Source organism: Crocuta crocuta, unplaced genomic scaffold, assembly GCF_008692635.1.
Source record: "Crocuta crocuta isolate KB4526 unplaced genomic scaffold, BGI_CrCroc_1.0 scaffold48, whole genome shotgun sequence".
NCBI lineage: Eukaryota > Metazoa > Chordata > Mammalia > Carnivora > Hyaenidae > Crocuta > Crocuta crocuta.
Genome location: NW_027533089.1, coordinates 10176426 through 10194852, shown reverse-complemented (window position 1 = coordinate 10194852; position 18427 = coordinate 10176426). Strand labels below are relative to the sequence as shown.

The 18427-nt window shown below is 35.9% G+C and overlaps 1 protein-coding gene across 4 annotated transcripts in view; it reads left to right on the top strand.

Moving 5' to 3' along the window:
* The window catches only part of RPAP2 (RNA polymerase II associated protein 2), a 106256-nt gene that overhangs the window by 60046 nt on the left and 27783 nt on the right, over positions 1-18427 (top strand). For 3 of the 4 annotated variants that reach the window (XM_077746012.1, XM_077746014.1, XM_077746015.1), the window contains one exon: positions 1893-1961. The exons of the other annotated variant lie outside the window; for it this stretch is intronic. In XM_077746012.1, the coding sequence (XP_077602138.1) occupies positions 1893-1961 (69 nt within the window). The remainder of the gene's footprint in view (positions 1-1892; positions 1962-18427) is intronic. 4 annotated transcript variants of the gene reach the window in all.

The following is an 18427-nucleotide window of genomic DNA, read 5'->3' as shown; positions in this document are numbered from 1 at the left end:
ACACTTGAATGCAGTTGATGAACTTACATTGACAACATCATCATCACCCAGAATCCATAGTTTAGATTAGAGTTCACTCTTGGTGTCATATAATCTATGGGTTTGGATAAGTGTATAATGATATGTATCCATCATTTAGTAACATAGGGTATTTTCACTGCCCTAAAATTCCTCTGTGCTCCACCTATTTGTCTACTCCTCACCCCTACCCAACCCACCCCATTCCATACCCCCTAGAAACCACTGATTTTTCTACATCTCTGACATTCCGGAATGTCATATAGTTGATATATAGCCTTTCAGACTGGCTTCTTTCACTTTAGTAATATGCATGTAAAGTACCAACACGTCTTTTGGCAGTTTGATAGTGCATATCTTTTTAGGGCTGAATAATATTACTGGATGTACCACATCTTATTTTTCCATTTACCTACTGAAGAACATTTTGGTTGCTTCCAAGTTTTGGAAGTTGTGAATAAAGCTGCTATAAACATCTGTGTACAGGTTTTTAAAGTCATAAGTTGTTGACTCCTTTGGATAAATACCAAGCTGATTGGATGGTAGAGTATGTTTCGTTTTGTAAATAAGCACCAAGCTCATCCAAAGTTGCTGTACCATTTTGCATCCCCATCAGCAATGAATAAGAGCTCCTGTTGCTCCACATCCTTGCAACAGAGCCATAATTTGACTAATTAGATCATGATGTCAATGTAGATTCATCATTTGTAGCAAATGTATGACCTTGGTGAAGTGATTTTGATTCAGCATTTGGTTTTGTCAGTGTTCAGGATTTGGGCCATCGTAATTGATGTATGGTAGTTATCTCGTTTTAAATTGCATTTCCCGATATGATGTGGAACATCTTTTCATGTGCTTATTTGTCATTTGTTTATCTTTGGTAAGATGTCTCTTGAGATAGTTGGACTATTTTGGACTATTTTGTATTGGGTATTTATTTTCCTCTTTGTATATTTTGGGTAACCATCCTTTATCAGATGTTATTGGCTGTTTTTTTTTTTCCTCACTGATCTATATCATTTTTTATTTAGAGTGAGTTTTCCAAATGCTTTCTGAGAAACTAAATTGACTATAATATATTTCGTTGTCATCAATTGCTGAGTGATAGAGTTAGTTACTGTTTTTTTTTTTTTTTTAATGTTTTATTTATTTCTAGGAGAGAGAGAGACAGCGTGAGCAGGGGAGGGTCAGAGAGAGAGGGAGTCACAGACTGAAACAGGCTCCAGGCTCTGAGCTGGCAGTCAGCACAGAGCCCGACACGGGGCTCGAGCCCACGAACCGCGAGATCATGACCCAAGCGAAAGTCGGACGCTTAACCGACTAAGCCACCCAGGTGCCCCAGTTACTGAATTTTTAAAGCATTTTTTGGTAAAGATCTAGTCTTATAATTTCAATTCTTAAGTCTGTAAATTATGGATTATAACATTGCTTCATTTCTTGCTGCTAACCTACTGTAAGGTAGATACAAAAGATGAATTAAAAATCAGAATCTGTTTATTACCTTGTTACCTTATTTAATGAAGTGTTTACTTAGGGGGAAATACAGAAAGTATGGTCACAGGGAAGTGTGTGTGTATTTTAGTAAATCATACAATTTAGTTTCCTATATTGTTCCTATATTCCCACCTTGTCTAACAGTAATATTATTGTAAATATACAAAAGTAGGGCTGGAGCACTTTCTTTTGAGATGGTCATTATCCAATACCAAAGATCAAGCCACAATATATACTATTGACTCTGTCAAACATAAAAAGAATAGAAAATAGTCCTCTTTGACACATGATGTCATAAATCTGATTTTATCTAAAAGTAGAAGTTTCATGTATTTCAATGTAACAATCCTTTGGTAAGCTTTATCTTCCTGTCTTAACAGATTAACAAATAGAAATATTATACACAAACCTGCAGAGTGGACCTTAATTGCTATGGTGCTATTGTCATTGTAAGTACTGTTTCAGATTTTAACTCTAAATACTAAATAGAATTTTGATTAGAGAAAAACTAAGTTGTTCATTGATTTTGTAAGCATTGTCAGAAAAGGTACTTCTATTTTGTGCTTTATTTTCCTTTCCTGTATGATAAAATAACTAGTGTAAAGTGATATGCCCATATTTTCATAAGCTTTAATTATTCTCTTTATATTTTTTATCAACTTTTCTTCCAAAGGTCTTTATCTTTGCAAATATGATTTGTTATATTTTGAGAGAGAACAACTCCATGTGGAATATAAATGGAATGGTCCTTTAATTTAGTTTTTAACCGTGCATTTTTTTTAACATTGAATGAGCCTCATTATTTTATAACTGTAATTTTACCAACATATCTAATGCTATTTCATTTTTCTTTGGCATTTTATCATTAGTTGCTTTGGGAAAGTTTTATTTTCCAAACTAGTGTACATCTTTAAAATCAAACAGATTTAAAGGAACTAAAGTCGATAGTACACAAGCATATATAAAAAATTTAATACTCATTCACCTTTTAAGAAATCACTGGTGGTTTCTTAAGCTGTCTTTCGGTAGGGTTAAAACCATCTAGTAAGTGTAGTGTTTTTCAGCTTGAATTGAAAGTCTTCTTTTAAGGGCCGTTCATTACTGCATTACTGTTGGTACTTGGAGCTTGTTAAGTTATTGTAGCCCATAGGACATTGAATACTTACTGGACACTCACAGGTCAAGAAGTGTTCTGAGCCAACCTCATAGCATCTCCAGCCCTGCTCTCTCCTTCTTGATATTTCTTTAGCCTGACATGTTACTCTGGCTTCACTGTCCCAAGGCTTCACTGTGCTGGAAGGCATTAGAGTAGGCTTCAGTGAGCCAGCATCTGTGTCACCCAACCAGATACAACTCACGGGATTCATTAAATCAGAACACAGAAAATAACTTTACTTGAATGCTCTGATAATAAATTTTTTATCAGCCGTAAGAACAAATCTTTTGTCATTTCTACTATTCAGTGTCCCAGTTGAATTGGTTATTTGTGAAACAGATCCTATTAATATTTTAAAATGTTCTTTCCATTTTATGAAATTTGTAAATATTTTGGTCACTGGCAAAAAAAAAAAATATATATCAGTAACTCTGCTCACCCACCATATCCTATGCCTGCCAATAAACCCTCATAGATAACTGTTTAACTGTACTTCTGCAATTCATTATACTAAAGAGGAAGTAACTTTTTTGGTTGACAAGTCACAGGCCTGGGCCAACCAGTAATCTCAGAATCTTGCTTTCTAAGCCAGTAACTGGAAGTATTATCTTAATGAGCAGCTGCTTACTGAAGACACACATTATTAGGTCCTACGTTTTTTTGGTATCAAACTCTTGACACATATTCTCCGCAATGTATAGCAAGGAACAAAAAAAAAAGTATGGAAAATAAAATAATAAAGTCTGCTGTTAAAATTTCAAGTGATTATTCCATATAAAAATAAACCTCTAATGTTTGATTTTAATAGAGGTCTCCATTTGGCACAAAATACTGAAAGCTTTGCTAATTGGTTTATGCACTGTTTGACTTCCCTAACTTCGGGTATAATATAGGGAACCTCTTATTTCAAGGGTCAGTGACCCATAAAAATAGTAACAATTGAATTCAAGAATTCAAACTGCACACATCTTAGTTGTATTACATGTTGCACGTTACACAGTCTTGGGGTAGCAGTAAACACTGTTTCCTTTTCTCATTCACCTTAAATCTTGTCTTTCATTATACGTTAACCACTAGCTAGATCTACCTGTCTTATCCTAGTCCTTTGTCCTTTTGATACCTGGACAACTAAAATTGTATCCAGTTAGGGCTCTTTCGGAAAGCTTCTTTTAAAATCCTTGGTCACCATAAACACCGAGTCAGCTGGTTCTTTCTTGGGTTTTGCCTTTCAAATATTATGTTCTCATAATTCTAACTTTTGCCATTGCCCCTTCTTGCAGGTTATTTCTGATGCCTTCCATTCTGCTTTTGCACCTTCTTTATCTTCACTAGCTGAGTCTCCTTATTCTTTGGTCATCAGCTTCTAAGACTTTTGTCTCCTGTCCCAGTATTATTTTATTTATTTCCTCTTTTCTCAGGAAGTCCCCTTTAGCTTTTCATATTTCTTTCCCCAAGAGAATCTCTGGCCCAGCTCATAGCCCCTTTCATTCTCAGCCATGTCCTTTTATTATTCTTTTAGAGTAAATACTACTTTATGAGGTGGAGATAAAATTTAAATATATATCCATCATGTTAAATATTAATCCCATTGACTTCTATGAAGTATAATTATACTTTAGTTTACATCCCTCTTTCTGCCCACTTACAGTTCACAGTTATCTTTTGGGAAAGGCATTTTGATACTGGAGGAAGAAAAAGCAGGCTTGAGGGCCAGCGTTGGATAAAGAATCTTAAACACAGTGAAATATTGGGAGACTTTAGATACCCAAAGAGACATGCACACAAAAAGAGAAAGGAAGTAACATACTCACACATATTTGTGGGCCAAATAACCCCACCACTCAGCCTTGTAATTTATTGTCACTAAGATTGAACATAGGCATTCATGGGGGATTGTCTGTTTTTTAAATAATTCTATGATTTGTAAAATCTTTGCATCTATTCTCAGATTTCCAGTGGAACTTTTTTAGTTGTTGCTTGCAGATGTTCCTGGAATTCATGTTAAAAGCAAACTTCTTACAAATCTCTATAGCTAGGAAGAAGATGCTGAATGGCAGTTGTAGTCACTGAAGATGAGTGTAATAAGATATTGTTAATTATTATCATAACAATGGTACTGTTCTTTGTATATGAACATTGCAAGGTTTTCTTACTAATAGCACTTGTTTAACGTATGTATGATAGCTGTTTCAAAATTCTTCTTGAGAACCACTTTAAAAAGTATACATTTTATTAGTATGTTGCTGTACTGGCTCCAGTCTAACTCTTGTCAGAGGGCGGAAAAAATCAATGTTTTAAGCAAAACATGATAGTCCAGAAGAAAGAAAGAAGGCTGGTTCTTGAATTTCTACATCTGTATGCTTAAAAGTAAGTAAGGTGTTTTTGTGGCAAATTGCATTTTCCTGGTAACTTCCCTTGCACTTTCACAGATGTATTAATATTTAAAATTTTTGAGGGGTGCTTGGGTGACTCAGTTGGCTAAGTGTCCAACTCTTGATTTCAGGTCAAGTCATCATTCTTGAGTTTGAGCCCCAAATCGGGCTTCATGCTGACAGCTTGGTGCCTGCTTGGGATGCATGCACCCATACATGCACAAAATAAATAAATAAACTTAAAAAAATTGGAACTGCAACATGTAATTTGTCAGTGTATACTGATGGGAATTTTATACTCCTGTAATCTCAGAAAGACATTGATTAAATTGAGTTGTACACTTGATCTTTGCACATTCAATGAAATACATCTGTCTGTAAAAATAAATCCTGCCACTTCATTTGGATTTCTCATTAATTCCATATGACTTGAATAGCCAGTGTGACTGCAACATTTATGGATATTTGTATTTTGTACTCAGACCTTAAATAGTTACCAAGAGCACCCAGAAAGACCTCTTAAATCAGAGCTTAAGCAGTATACACTTAACAGTGAAGGAATTAATTTCCCTTTAGTCCTTTCCTGTTTATTTAATAAATGTTTTAATTAACAAAGATTCTTAAGAAATCCTTACATAAAACATCTGTAATACTGAAAATTGACCCAGTTTTTTTTTTTATTTGTTTCTTTTAATAACTCATTAGAAATACAGTAAAGTAACCTGGTAATTGGTGTTATTGCTTAAGCACTGCCTTAAAGTAATTTTTTATCTTAGCTGAACTTTATCAGACTTTACTCTTACATACTGTATATTGAAACAATACAAAGTTGAATCTGCTTTTCCCTGAAAACGATGCTGTAATATTAGGCTTTTTCTGTAGTCCCAACGCATGATGTTTCATAAAGATATGTATATAAACAGTCTGCTATAAATATTTTAGTGCCTATATACTGTATAAAGCTAGTTAATGAATTTATATAATTTTGATATGTTTATATACCAAATTAGCAACCATAAAAAATTATGACATTAAAGTGCATTTTGTGATGCCTCCTCATAATGGTATATTTGTTTTTATATTCCTTATAATTCTCATCCTACTCTTAATACAGGAAAAACAGAAGCTGTAGAATCATTTTCATCGTAGCCTCAGTACTCAGGATAGTCTCTTTGAGAATATTTTGACTGGTATTTTGAGAAGATTTTATACCCTTAGGATACCCCCATCTCCTTTTCCTCTTTCCTTGTTCTTAGTCTTTCCAAGTCATCTTTGACTTCTTATTATTCTTCAGCCTGTAACACAAGAGGGGACTATGCAAATGTTGACCTAAAACTGAGAAATCTAGAGAAAGGTCCACACTAACCGCCAAAGAGAAGCCACATAGAAGTCTATGGAGAAGCAAATTAACTGGCCTGACTTAGTTTACGTACAGCCCACATGTGAGAAATGAGAATCCGTTTCCTCGGTGTCTTTTTTTATTTAAAATGTAACTTTTCCACCCAAGTTACCCTTTGTAAATAGTCACTACTTTGTATTATGAGAATCTGAGGTTAATTGTAGCATAACTGTCTTTTAATGTGTAGCCAGTTAGAGGGATATATGTTATGTTCCATGGGAATGATTCGGTTATCTAATGAAGGAGATGAGTACTTTGTATTAGAAAGAAGAGAAGGTAGAGAGTGACTTCTGGTAACCTAACATGGATATATGCTCTTCCTAGTTTTATGCCCTTGATGTTTTCTAATGGAAAGCTTTCAAGATCATCTCCAAAAATGTCTGCTTTCATTTTATTTATCTGAACTGTTTCCAGTGAACTGTGGCCCACTTCCTAAGCAGAGACCATGCAATAGTATATTCCTCCTAAAAGCTTTCGGTATTCCTGTTGTTAAGGGAGTAGCATCTAAGTCCTGAGAAATGGTATTTAAACAAGCTCAACTTGACCATGATCACTAAACAAAAGCCTTCACTGGATATGGGCAGCCACTTTAGGTAACCATCATACACATAGACACTCAGGAGAGTCACTTCCCTAGGGTGCCAGGCATGAATAGAAAGATGTGACTAAGGCTTTTTGCCTCAGCAGGTTGTTTTTTTTAGCCCACCCATCACTAATTTCCTTAGAGAAGTTTGTGAGCATACCATGAAAAATGAAGAGATAGTTCCTTAGAAATTTATTGGTTCTCAGAAGTATTCTCAGGCCTTTCTTCTAACATTTGGTTCTAAGTAGTTAAGACCATATAGTGGGAGATCATTGAAATAACTTTTTTCTTTTATAATTATGGAATTTTTTATATTTAATTGAATTTTTATTTAGATGTAATTCATATAACATAGAATTCACTATTTTAAAATGTACCATTCATTGGTTTTTAGAATATTCATTATATTATGCAGCTGTCACCACTAATTCCAGAGCATTTCCATAATTCCAAAAAGAACCCTTATATCTATTAGCTTACTCCCAATTTCCTCTTCCCTCATCCCCTGGCAACCATTAATGTGTTTTCTGTCTCTATGGATTTACCTATTCTGAACATTTCATACAAGTGGAATAATACAATATGTGGCCTTTTGTGTCTGGCTTCTTTGACTTACAATGTTTTCAAAGTTCATTAATGTTGTAGCATGTAACAACATGCTACATTCTTTTTTATGTGTGAGTAATATTCCATTTTATGGATATACCATATTTTATTTATCCCTTAATCAGCTGATGTACATGTAGGTTGTTTGTACCTTTTGGCTATTATAAACATTTGTGTACAAGTTTTGGTGTGAACTGTTTTAGTTGTCTTGTGTATAGCCTGTGCTAGCCTGTGGAACAGTGGCTTCACTGTTGTAAATTTCCCCTAGCAATGTATGAAGCCTCCATAGATTAAACTACAAAGGTCTTCTCTTCTTGCCTCAAAGCCGGTAGTCATTTTAGAAGTTTGTATTTACAGTTTTTCCAAACCTTAAATATGCCTATTTTGATTGATTTTAGACCTTCATGGATTTGTAATATACATTTCTTATGTTCTGGGAATTTCTACTTAATATGCAAAATGACCACCCCCTGTTTCCAGAAAGACCATAGTGTTGAATATGAGACCATATAAATTAAATGTCTGAATCGTAACAGGCGGCATGTTTTTTGGATTCTTCAGTATCCATAAAATTCCTTTTTGTTTTTTTTTTTCCCTTGTGTAAATCTTGGGTTTGTTTATCTTATGATGTTTACCATCACGGTGCCATTGTCATTGTGAAGTTTAAGTGTTTGTTTACTGATGATTAAACAATAATTGGATCATTTCTGACTCCCCCCCCCCATTTTTGTTGCTGAGAGTTTACATAAGAAAAAAATATTTTTAAATTGAAATAACTTTACTCTGGGAATCCAGATATTTTCTAAAGAAACAAATAATACTTGTTTAAATTTTTAACCAAAGCCTACTTTCTACAGTGATTTTTTTTCACCTCAAAATTCCTTGTATCTTTGGCAATTTTATAATGGTTAGTGTTTTTATCCACAAGTAGCTGAGAGTCCTCAACCTCAGGTCACAGTAATATTAAAGTCACCAAGGATCCTCAGCAAAAGGATGTTCTGTCTAGCTTCCTCATCCCAAGCGGCGGCAGTGGCAGCATTGGTGACAGCAAGTAGCGAGCAGCACCTGGCCCTTGCCAGTCACAACCTCGACTTGAAAAGTCAGTCTCCATATCTGTCAGTGACATTTTGACATCCTGACTTAGCTCACTGAGAGGTCAGGCCAGGAGAGGCTAGGAGGCAACAGGCTTAAGGGCACTGTTCTCCCCAGCCTGAGGGGTGTGCACTGTAAGAGTGAGATCATGGTTGCATATGGACACCACTGGTTGGTTCCATTTCGGTCATAGAGCATCGGAAGAAAATTGGAACCACTATTCTGAAAGAATTGTTGTGTAACAACAATTATGAAGAAAAACTTTTCCAACTCTCATCTACAAAGCTGCTCTATAGATCTGTCACAAACAGGATTTAGATATAAAGTTTAAAGTCACGATAGCCCAGCCCTTTAAACAAACTTAGATGTAATATATCACTACAAAGTGAGTTACAAAGAACTTGTTTGCTTTGAATTAGAAATATCAATGGAAAGCATCCCTGCTTCCTTATTAATAGGTAATCCTAAAGCATTAAATACAAACATTATCAGGACATAAACCATCTGTTATAGAAAAACTTTTTATTTTATTTGGCTAGCATAGTCTTTTATAATCAAAGTTTTTATCTCAGTTTCCTAGGTAATAGTTATGAAGTTGGAAAGCCATAATGACATACTTCTTCATGGCATGTTCTTCTTTTCTACTTATTTTTCTTAAAAGTCCTTACTAACCTCATATGCCTCTTGATTTTGGGACTTTAGCTTTATGCCTAGAATAAAAGTAAATGCAATTTAAATTTATGTGAATAATTTTTATTAATCATTTTTATTAAATGTAATTCTATTACCTTTAGCTACTCAAGGGCCTCTTAAAACCCTAAATTTAGTCTCATTCTGGATTATATCCTGTTTTTGTTCTTGTTGTTGTTGTTGTTTTTGTTTTCTTGTTGGTAAAATGAGAGGTTAGACTCCAAGTTAAATCAATTTAGCAGTGTGAATTCAACTCTGAGATGTTATATGTAAGAAATTATTCTAATTCAGTAGGCCAAAGGTTACTGAAGGAGACAGTGAGGATGAGTATATTGAGTATAGAAAGCAATTTAATTTTGCTGATAAAGAGCCATAGTAATACTGCCTAAGTATTGTTATTTAATGATTTTAGTCATTAAACTTGCCAAAGAAATGCATTGAGTGATACAGATAGTCACTCTGTGGAAACATTACAGAGCACTCATTTAAGTCACTGGGAGGAAGGAACACCCCACACCCCCAGGATTCCTTTACTCTCTTTCTACTGCAGACTGACATTATATTAGCTGACATTGTATCACTTCCCTCATCAAATCTGAGGAACCTACCCTGAGTACAAAAAGAGACAATGAACTGGTTTAGTGCCTCGGCATTACACTTACAGTGGTGAAGAGCAAAATAAAATGTGTAAGCTGATTACTTTAATGTAAAAATATGTTTTAAAACTATTTTGCTTACAGAATCATCACTACCATCCATGGACCTCTTTTCCCTCTTTTAAATTATTATCCTTTACGTTTTATTCTGGGAATAAGTGTTGTCAGTGAATAGGGATGTCTAGAAAGAATTTTGATGTGAGAATTACAGATTCTTTGTTCAGATCACACTTAAGGAAATGTTTAAAGTGGTTCCAGAGTAATGCTTTTTACTTCCTACTGTTTTTTTCATTCATTGATGAAAAGATCTCAAGTGTTCATTGATCAATCTTCTTTGAACCATAGATATTGTAGGGCAACTCAAGTTTCTTCTCTGATAGTAGTATTATCTTATAAGTAGCCAAAGATTTGATAAGTACCTGCACTGTAGCTCTGATTTTTCTTCTAAAGAGTTGGTTTAGTCTTTTTTTTTTTTTTAATGTTTATTTTTAAAGGAGTAGAGACAGAGTGTGAGTGGGGGAGGGACAGAAAGAGAGGGAGACAGATTCCGAAGCCAGCTCCGGGCTCTGAGCTGTCAGCACAGAGCCCAATCTGGGGCTTGAATTCACAAGCTGTGAGATCATGACCTGAGCCAAAGTCAGATGTTCAACTGACTGAACCACCCAGGCACCCCTAGTCCAGCCCCCCTTCTTTTTTTTTTTTTTTTTTTTTTTTTTTTGTCTCTCACACCATGCCATGAAAATCAACATAAGTAGAGCCCATAGAGATCTATACTTTGTTATAACATCATAACTCTAAATTAGTGTAGATGGCATCTAAACAATAATTGGAAAGGTTCCAAATACTTAGAAACCTAATTTAAAAATAGACAACAAGTGTTTATTGAGCAGCTGCTTCTGGTAAGACTGTCTCTTGGGCTCTGTAGTGGATACAGAGGTTAAACAAAGCCTCTGCACTCAAAGACTTTACAGCCTACTGGATGTTGAGGAAAAGGGGATATGAATGGGTGCACAGGTAACCACAGTAAAAAGTTAATGTATCATATGGGCAAAGGAAGCATAGACTTGGTAGTTTCAGAGGCAAAAGATCTGGCCTAGAAAGATTTAATTAAAAAAAAAGTTTCATAGCAGTGGGCTTTGTGTTGACCCCCCAAAATAGGAAGGGTGTCAAGAAATAGAAATAAAAGGATGAGGGCATTCTGGGAGGTACTTGTAGCATGAAAAAAAGCAAAAAGATTTCTTGAAGAGTACAAAATAACTGGAAAGAGTGGTTGGAAAGTTGGGTCTATTATAGAGATAGATCTTTTCATGGCAGATAAACTTCAGTGGAGAGTGAAAATCATTTTTTAGGTTTTGAGCTGAGTACGGTCATGAAGCCCGTGCTTTAGGAAGATCAGTCTTGCAGAGGTCTGGAGTCACATCTGATTGTGTCTTCTACCCTGAAACAGTCCTTCAGCCACTTCCAATTGCTGTTAAAGAAAAACTTCTTATTATGGCCTACATGGCCCTGTGCAGTATAGCCCCTTCTTCTCCAGCCCCCTCCTCACACCACCCTACCTTGTTCTCCTCCTTCCCAGCACACTGACCTTCTTTCAGCCCTTCTCATCACTCTCTCTCACCATAGGACATAGGTTGTTCCCTATGTCCAAGACAGTCTTCCCTCCTCTTTTCATTTGGTTAGTTCTCCTTGATCTTTTAGAACTTGAGGAAGTGTTTCTTCCTCAAGAAATCTTTCTTGACTTCCCTGACTAGAGCAGATATGTTTACAAATAGGGTTTTGTTTTGTTTTTTAATAATACCATGCACTAATCTTTCCAACACTGGTTCTGTTTTCAATTTTATATTTAATTGAATGATTACTTGATTATGGTCTGCCCCCCTCATTCAACTTGAAGGTCTTAGGGGCTGGTTCTTTGATTTTATTCACCATTATACACTTTGCTTATAGATTCACAATAAATATCTGGCAGTGATTGAGTGAATGTATGAATGAGATTAATTAGGAAACTGTCCTTTCTTGCTCTTTGTTGACACCTTCCCTCCTGCCTACAACTGCTTACTCATCTTTAAAGTTTAAAAACAAAACAGAAGAAGCACTTTTATCCTTTGTCCTTAACCTCACTGACACCCTCAGGCTATCGTCCATTCACTTGACAAATTTCTTGAAGAATTAGTCTGCTGTCAGTGATTCCAGTGCTTTTCATTAATCTCTTGCATTCTCATTCTGCCCACACCATTTATGAAATTGATTTTCTCAGACTCCAATAGTAACAGCCTAGTTAACCAAAGAGTAATGAGGCAGTGAACTAAAATGATTACAATGAGAATTGAATGGGAGAGACCTGTAGATGATAAGAGACATTACAACTTGAAAATCGACAAGGTTTAGCATTGTGGGAGGTGGATAAATAATGATGTCAAAATATCAGCACACTTCATTTTATTAGGCTCCACATTATTGCACTTTTAGGTAATCGCATTTTTTTTTTTCAGATTGAAGGTTTGTGGCAACCCTGCATTGAGCAAGTCTGTTAGCACCATTTTCCAACCGCTCACCATCTGCTGCTCACTTTGTGTCTTTGTGTCACATTTTGGTGATTCTTGCAGTATTTCAGACTTTTCATTATTATTAGATTTGCTGTGGTGACCTATGATCAGTAATCATGACTCACTGAAAGCTCAGGTTATGGAATTTTTAAATTAATTTTTAATTAAGGTGTATTTTTTTTAGACATAATAGTATTTCATGTAATAGATTACAATATAGTGTAAGCATAACTTTTATGTACACTAAGAAACCAAAAAAATTATTTGACTTTATTGTGATACTCTCTTTCCTCCAGTGGTCTAGAACCAAACCCTCAGTATCTCGGTATGCCTGTATTAAGACAGATGACTGGGAAGATATTGGTGCCTTTAGGGAAATAGGGGGAACTAATTTTAAGAGATGGTGCACTTGGGGGCACCTGGCTGGCTCCATCGGTTGAGTGTCCAACTTCAGCTCAGGTCAGGATCTCATGGTTCATGAGTTCAGGCCCCACATCGGGCTCTGTGCTCACAGCTCACAGCCTGGAACCTGCTTCAGATTCTGTGTCTCAATCTATCTCTGCTCCTCCCCCATTCACACTGTCTCTCAAAAATAAACAATTAAAAATTTTAAAAAAGATGGTTCATGTCATCTAATATGTGCTCCTCAGGCACTGAGACTATTCCTTTTCAGTTTAGGGTTTAGGCAGATTGTTTAGTTGGGTGGTTCCCCAGTTAGGTAGTTGAAAATGTTGAATCAGAGCTAAAGAATGATAAGGAGTCCACCCGTGTCCAATGCCCAGGCTCAATGTTGTACCAGTGCCCCAGCATGGACCCTGAGTACTATGGGAAAGGTGCTAGCACCCAGGGACCACAGCCCAGCTTTCTGGAAGGAAATTTGGGTACATCTGTAAGGAGAGGAATAGGATGGACCTGAGGAGAAGCAGTAAAGGAGGGCATTGTGGATCCTTTGGAACCAAGGACTGGAACATGCAAGGCCTCTACCAACTAAGAGTTCACGAGCATGCTCCTTTGCCAAAATCTTGGTGAATAGTCTTTCACTGTGCAATTGTGTCTTAGACATTGTGTTACTTGTTATCATGATCATGCTTGGCTGGATGCTTTTTGTTTCACTTGCATGTTATATGGGCACATTTCCAGAGTTCATGCCTCCAGCTCTGAAGTGGAAAGAGAAGTGGCCTGTTCAGTAGAGTAAGGAATGACTGAGGAGCTGGGCTTTGGATAAAGAACCACAACTATAAGAATCAAATGGAGGGGATAAAAATACCCCCCAGGAGGGACCCTGGTGGAAATAAGCAAAGTTGATCCTAAAGTAATGCAGTCTGAAGCTCATCTGACCAGCTATACAGTTCTCGTCGCAAATTATTTTGTCATATTTTCTGTAAAAAGTTAAAAAACTTTAAAACAAAGTGGTAAGGAAAATCAGATACCTAGATTTTTGATTCAGCACTAAAATGGTGAATTGGCAGAGGTAGAGGGTGTTAAATGCAGAGTCAAGGTGAGATAGAACCTTTGGAACAGCCGCATCCATGCCGAGGATGCCTAAGCACTCCAGAGATAGCAGAAAGAGGAGGGACATCAGCTATGAGCAGCACCATACTAGATTCTTTACATACGTTATTTAATCTTCACAATCCAGTAAGGTCAGTAGTGGTGTCCCATTTCTCAGAGGAAGAAATAGACTCTAGGAAGACAAGTACTTTGTCCGAGATCATACCTGGGACTCACACTCAGACCTGTCTGACTTCAAAATGCATGCACTTTCCTCAACACAGTGTACTTCAGAAAGGTATGTATCCAACCAGAACACTGTCAAGGAATCCAAAGCAGGTGTGAGGTTTCAGAAAGAAGTGGTAACTACTTTTCTGAGAACCAGGTATTTATCCTCTGTTGAAAAAAAAAAAAACCTACACCTTTGGCAACTAGGTGGTTGTAGGTGACCTTCAAGAAGGCAGTTTTTTTTTTAGAATGATAGGCATTGAGACCAGATTGCAAGGGTTGCTGCAGTAGACAGTGTAGCATATGTTGACCACTCTTTTCATATGGTAGCCAGAGGAAGAAAGGGGAGTGATTATAACCTGACGTGACATGGTAAATCTTCCGAAGACTTCTCAGGACAGTGGAGGCTTGGGCATGCTGGTGGCAGGGGTCAATGAGATGTTAGATAGGCAGAATCAGGAATACTGAAAAGATACAGGGTAATGGACAGGAGACAGCCCATGAAGAAACTGGGAATGTCATCAAAGGCAAATTTGCCTTTAATTTTTCTTCTCTAAACCCTGTCACCCATCTCTCTTTCCCACTTCTTCCTCCACATGTTTCTTTCTCCTCACCTTGAATGTAATATTTGCTAACATTCTGCCTTCTGTACTTAGTTTCAAAAGTGAATGAACCAAACCTTCTATATTTCCTCATCCAATACCCATGTTAGTATTATTGCTTCATTACTTGCTCTGATTGTTACCCACTTCCACCACAGTCAGTGATCTTCCCTAGGAGAGTTAATTTAAGGCAGCTTTTCTAAGCTTGACATAGCCACTATGTTTAATTCTGGTGACTTTTTTTCATATTCATGATGTTTACCTTCCCTGTCTTCTCATCTTTAATGACCCACAAATCATTCCTAGGGACATATACATGTATTTCATACACATACACACACACACACACACACACACACACACACACACACACACACACACAGTTTCCAAATGAAAATAAGAGGCTTTCCATTCATCCATTTTTGTTTGGACAATGCATAAGCAGTAGTAAACCTGGAAAGGTGCCTACAGTAAGTGAGGTGAATTTGAAACTGTTTTCTTACCAAAACATAATCTCCTTCAGCCAAGGACATTGTCTAGATGACTTTTGTCTCCCTGGTGCCAAGCACTCCATCTCTCAATCTGGCGTTTATTAAGTACTCAGTGAGTATATGTAGAATAAAGCAAATGAATGGAGGGATAGGAAAGACTTGGATAAATTATTGTTGATGTTATAGACTTAAATACAGAATTGGTAGCACTGGTAAAATTGCATTGCACAGGAAAAAACAAAATAGTTGCTTACGATTATGGGTGAAAGGAAGGACAGTGACCCTGTGTCTCTGTAATGATTCATATTTTCCAGGGTGGGTAGTCTGATAAGGGTGTGACTATTTAGCCTAAAAAGAATTGCTACTTTCAAATCTAGCATTGCGTTTTTCAAATAAGATTTTTATAAAATGTTTAATAAAATTAATGAAAAACAAAGATAGATGTAAATATGATAGTTTTTTAACTCCTATAATTATAAAATTAGTGAACATTTTTAAGATATTATGTATTAAAAGATACATTTTTAAAATGTGTCTTTGATTTAAAGACTTGATTAATTCCAAATACTGCTTTTCTCTTACTTTCCATGAACTTAACTCTTTTATCTTCTATAGACTGATAAATGATAAAATAGAAGAATTGGTTATAGAGCAGTTAATCACCAAGTATAGTATGGCACTAAATCTTTTATTTATCTGGTTCATCACAGACACAGTTCTTGAGAATTCTTTAAATGTTTTACATGTTAGTATTTATTCGTTGAATTGGAAGCATTTATCAAATATTAATGGGTCCTAATGGAAAATTTTACTCTGGAGGCAAACTCTTTCTTTAACTAGTTTTATGAATGTACTTTATTAACTAACCTTGCAAACTTGAATAGAAGTTTTAAGGAGAAAACAATGATTATTCCCAGGTGTATCGAGTGTTTGTTAAATTCAAGATCCTAATTGCCTAGTGTGTTTTTCCTCTGTTGTCTTTCAGTACTTCCGTTTAGATTGTTTATTGTAGAGACTTAACACCTTTTTAAATTCTTCCTGCCTCTGACTTTTCTCATTCTGATAGTTCTAGTTAACACTAAAGTAACATAGTTCTTGGAGGCAAAATTCAAATGTTTCCATTTTACTCCTTGTTTAATTATTTTTATAAAGCTTTAGAGAAGATTTTAAGGCCAAAGGGTAAAACGAGGCTTGATATTGTATTACTGCTATTTGTGTTGATCCATTATCCATTTTGAATGAGGAGTTTGAGAGTTAGCTTTCTGTCATTTTAGTACAACTAGAAAAGGTATACTCGCCTTAAAACATGGGACACAGTTCTTAATAGTGAATATTCCAGTGGAGCCGAAGTACCTGGAAAACTACTACAAACTGCTTGGTGAACACCTACGAATTCTGTGGAAGTGAAATCATGTTCTAGTAACTGAATTGCCTGCACTACTTCAGAGTTCTATTTATTTACCGATATTTCTTTCCATTGAGTTTTTAGAGCCCTACATTATGATGTTCTCTATTACATGGAGGTTTTTAATTACAGTGAGTGGCAAATCAGCTACACTGCAAAAATGTTTTGTAAGAATAAAGCAGTTACCAGGTTATAACTAGTATTCTTATGAGTTCATTGCAGAGAAAAATGATGCTCATTTCAAACGAGATTTACAGAACTTTCACATGCTCCCAGTTCCCAAAACTATAAAATTAAATGCCACCAACTAATTCTCTGCAGCTGTTATACATTTTATATATATATATACACATATATATATAAAATATATACATACACACACACACACATATATGTATATANACACATACAACTTTTGACTCCCCCCAAACTTTACTAATAGCCTACTGTTGACCAGAAGCCTTACCAATAATATAAGCAGTTGATTAATGCATATTTTGTATGTTGTATGTGTTACATACCCTATTGTCACAAATTATTAAGAAAATTATCAGGAAAATACATTTACTATATTGTATTTAAAAAATCTGTGTATAAGTAGACCATGTAGTAGTACAAACCCATGTTGTTCAGGGGTCAACTGTACATTAAAAGTAGAAACAGATATGTATTTTTTACCCAAGGGGAAAAATGCACATTTGGAAAAAAACCTTTTTCTATAATTAGGAGAAATATATAAACCCTTATATCCAAGATTAAGATGGGGAAGTAGAGTCAGCAATGTTGATTTCTCTTTTGAGACTTAATGATAAGGGTAGGAGAAAGATTGAACAATTTGTTTTGAAAGGATACTTAAGCATGTGAATATGGTATGGAGAAGAAGCCAGTAAAGAAAATAATCTGAAATTGAGAATGAGATGGAGGAGTAGATACATACTATGGAATAGGGTCCCAGAGGAGGCACAAAGAAATGGGATCATGGTCACAGGCAGATGGAATAGCTTAAATAGACTGGAAGAAAATAAGTGAAGAATAATGTGGCTATAAATAAGTTTGTAAATAGCAAGGAGAGACTTTTAAATCATGGCTGACAACTTCATTTTTTATGAACTAGGATATGAAGTTGTGTTCTCAGAGTCAAGAGATGATGATTGAATAGAGGGTGAAAATAGTGGTACCAGAGCAGTCATTAAGAGGATCTGGAAGAGGACCCTATCCCAGGGCCAGAGAAAATCGACAAGTGACACTGAGTACTCAGAAATGGCCAGACATCAAGTGACCACCTACTCCCAGTGGTTGGTGGTCAGCCATGCTGCTGTAGGTGTGGGGAAAGCCAGCTATAGCATTGATCTCAGCTTGTAGTTTTCATGAATAGGAATATTAAGGATGCAAGGGATTCAGAATACTGGAGAGGTTAGTTCAAGAAATCGGCACAAATACAATTGGTAAAAGGATAATGGAGTTATCTTAGGAAGAACATTAGTCATCCCAAACATTTCTTGTGTCTCTTCCCCCAAAGTTGTATCTTCAGCTCTGACATTTCTCTTAGGTTGCAGACAAAACTTTATTTTTTTGGGGCATCTACATTTGGATATCGC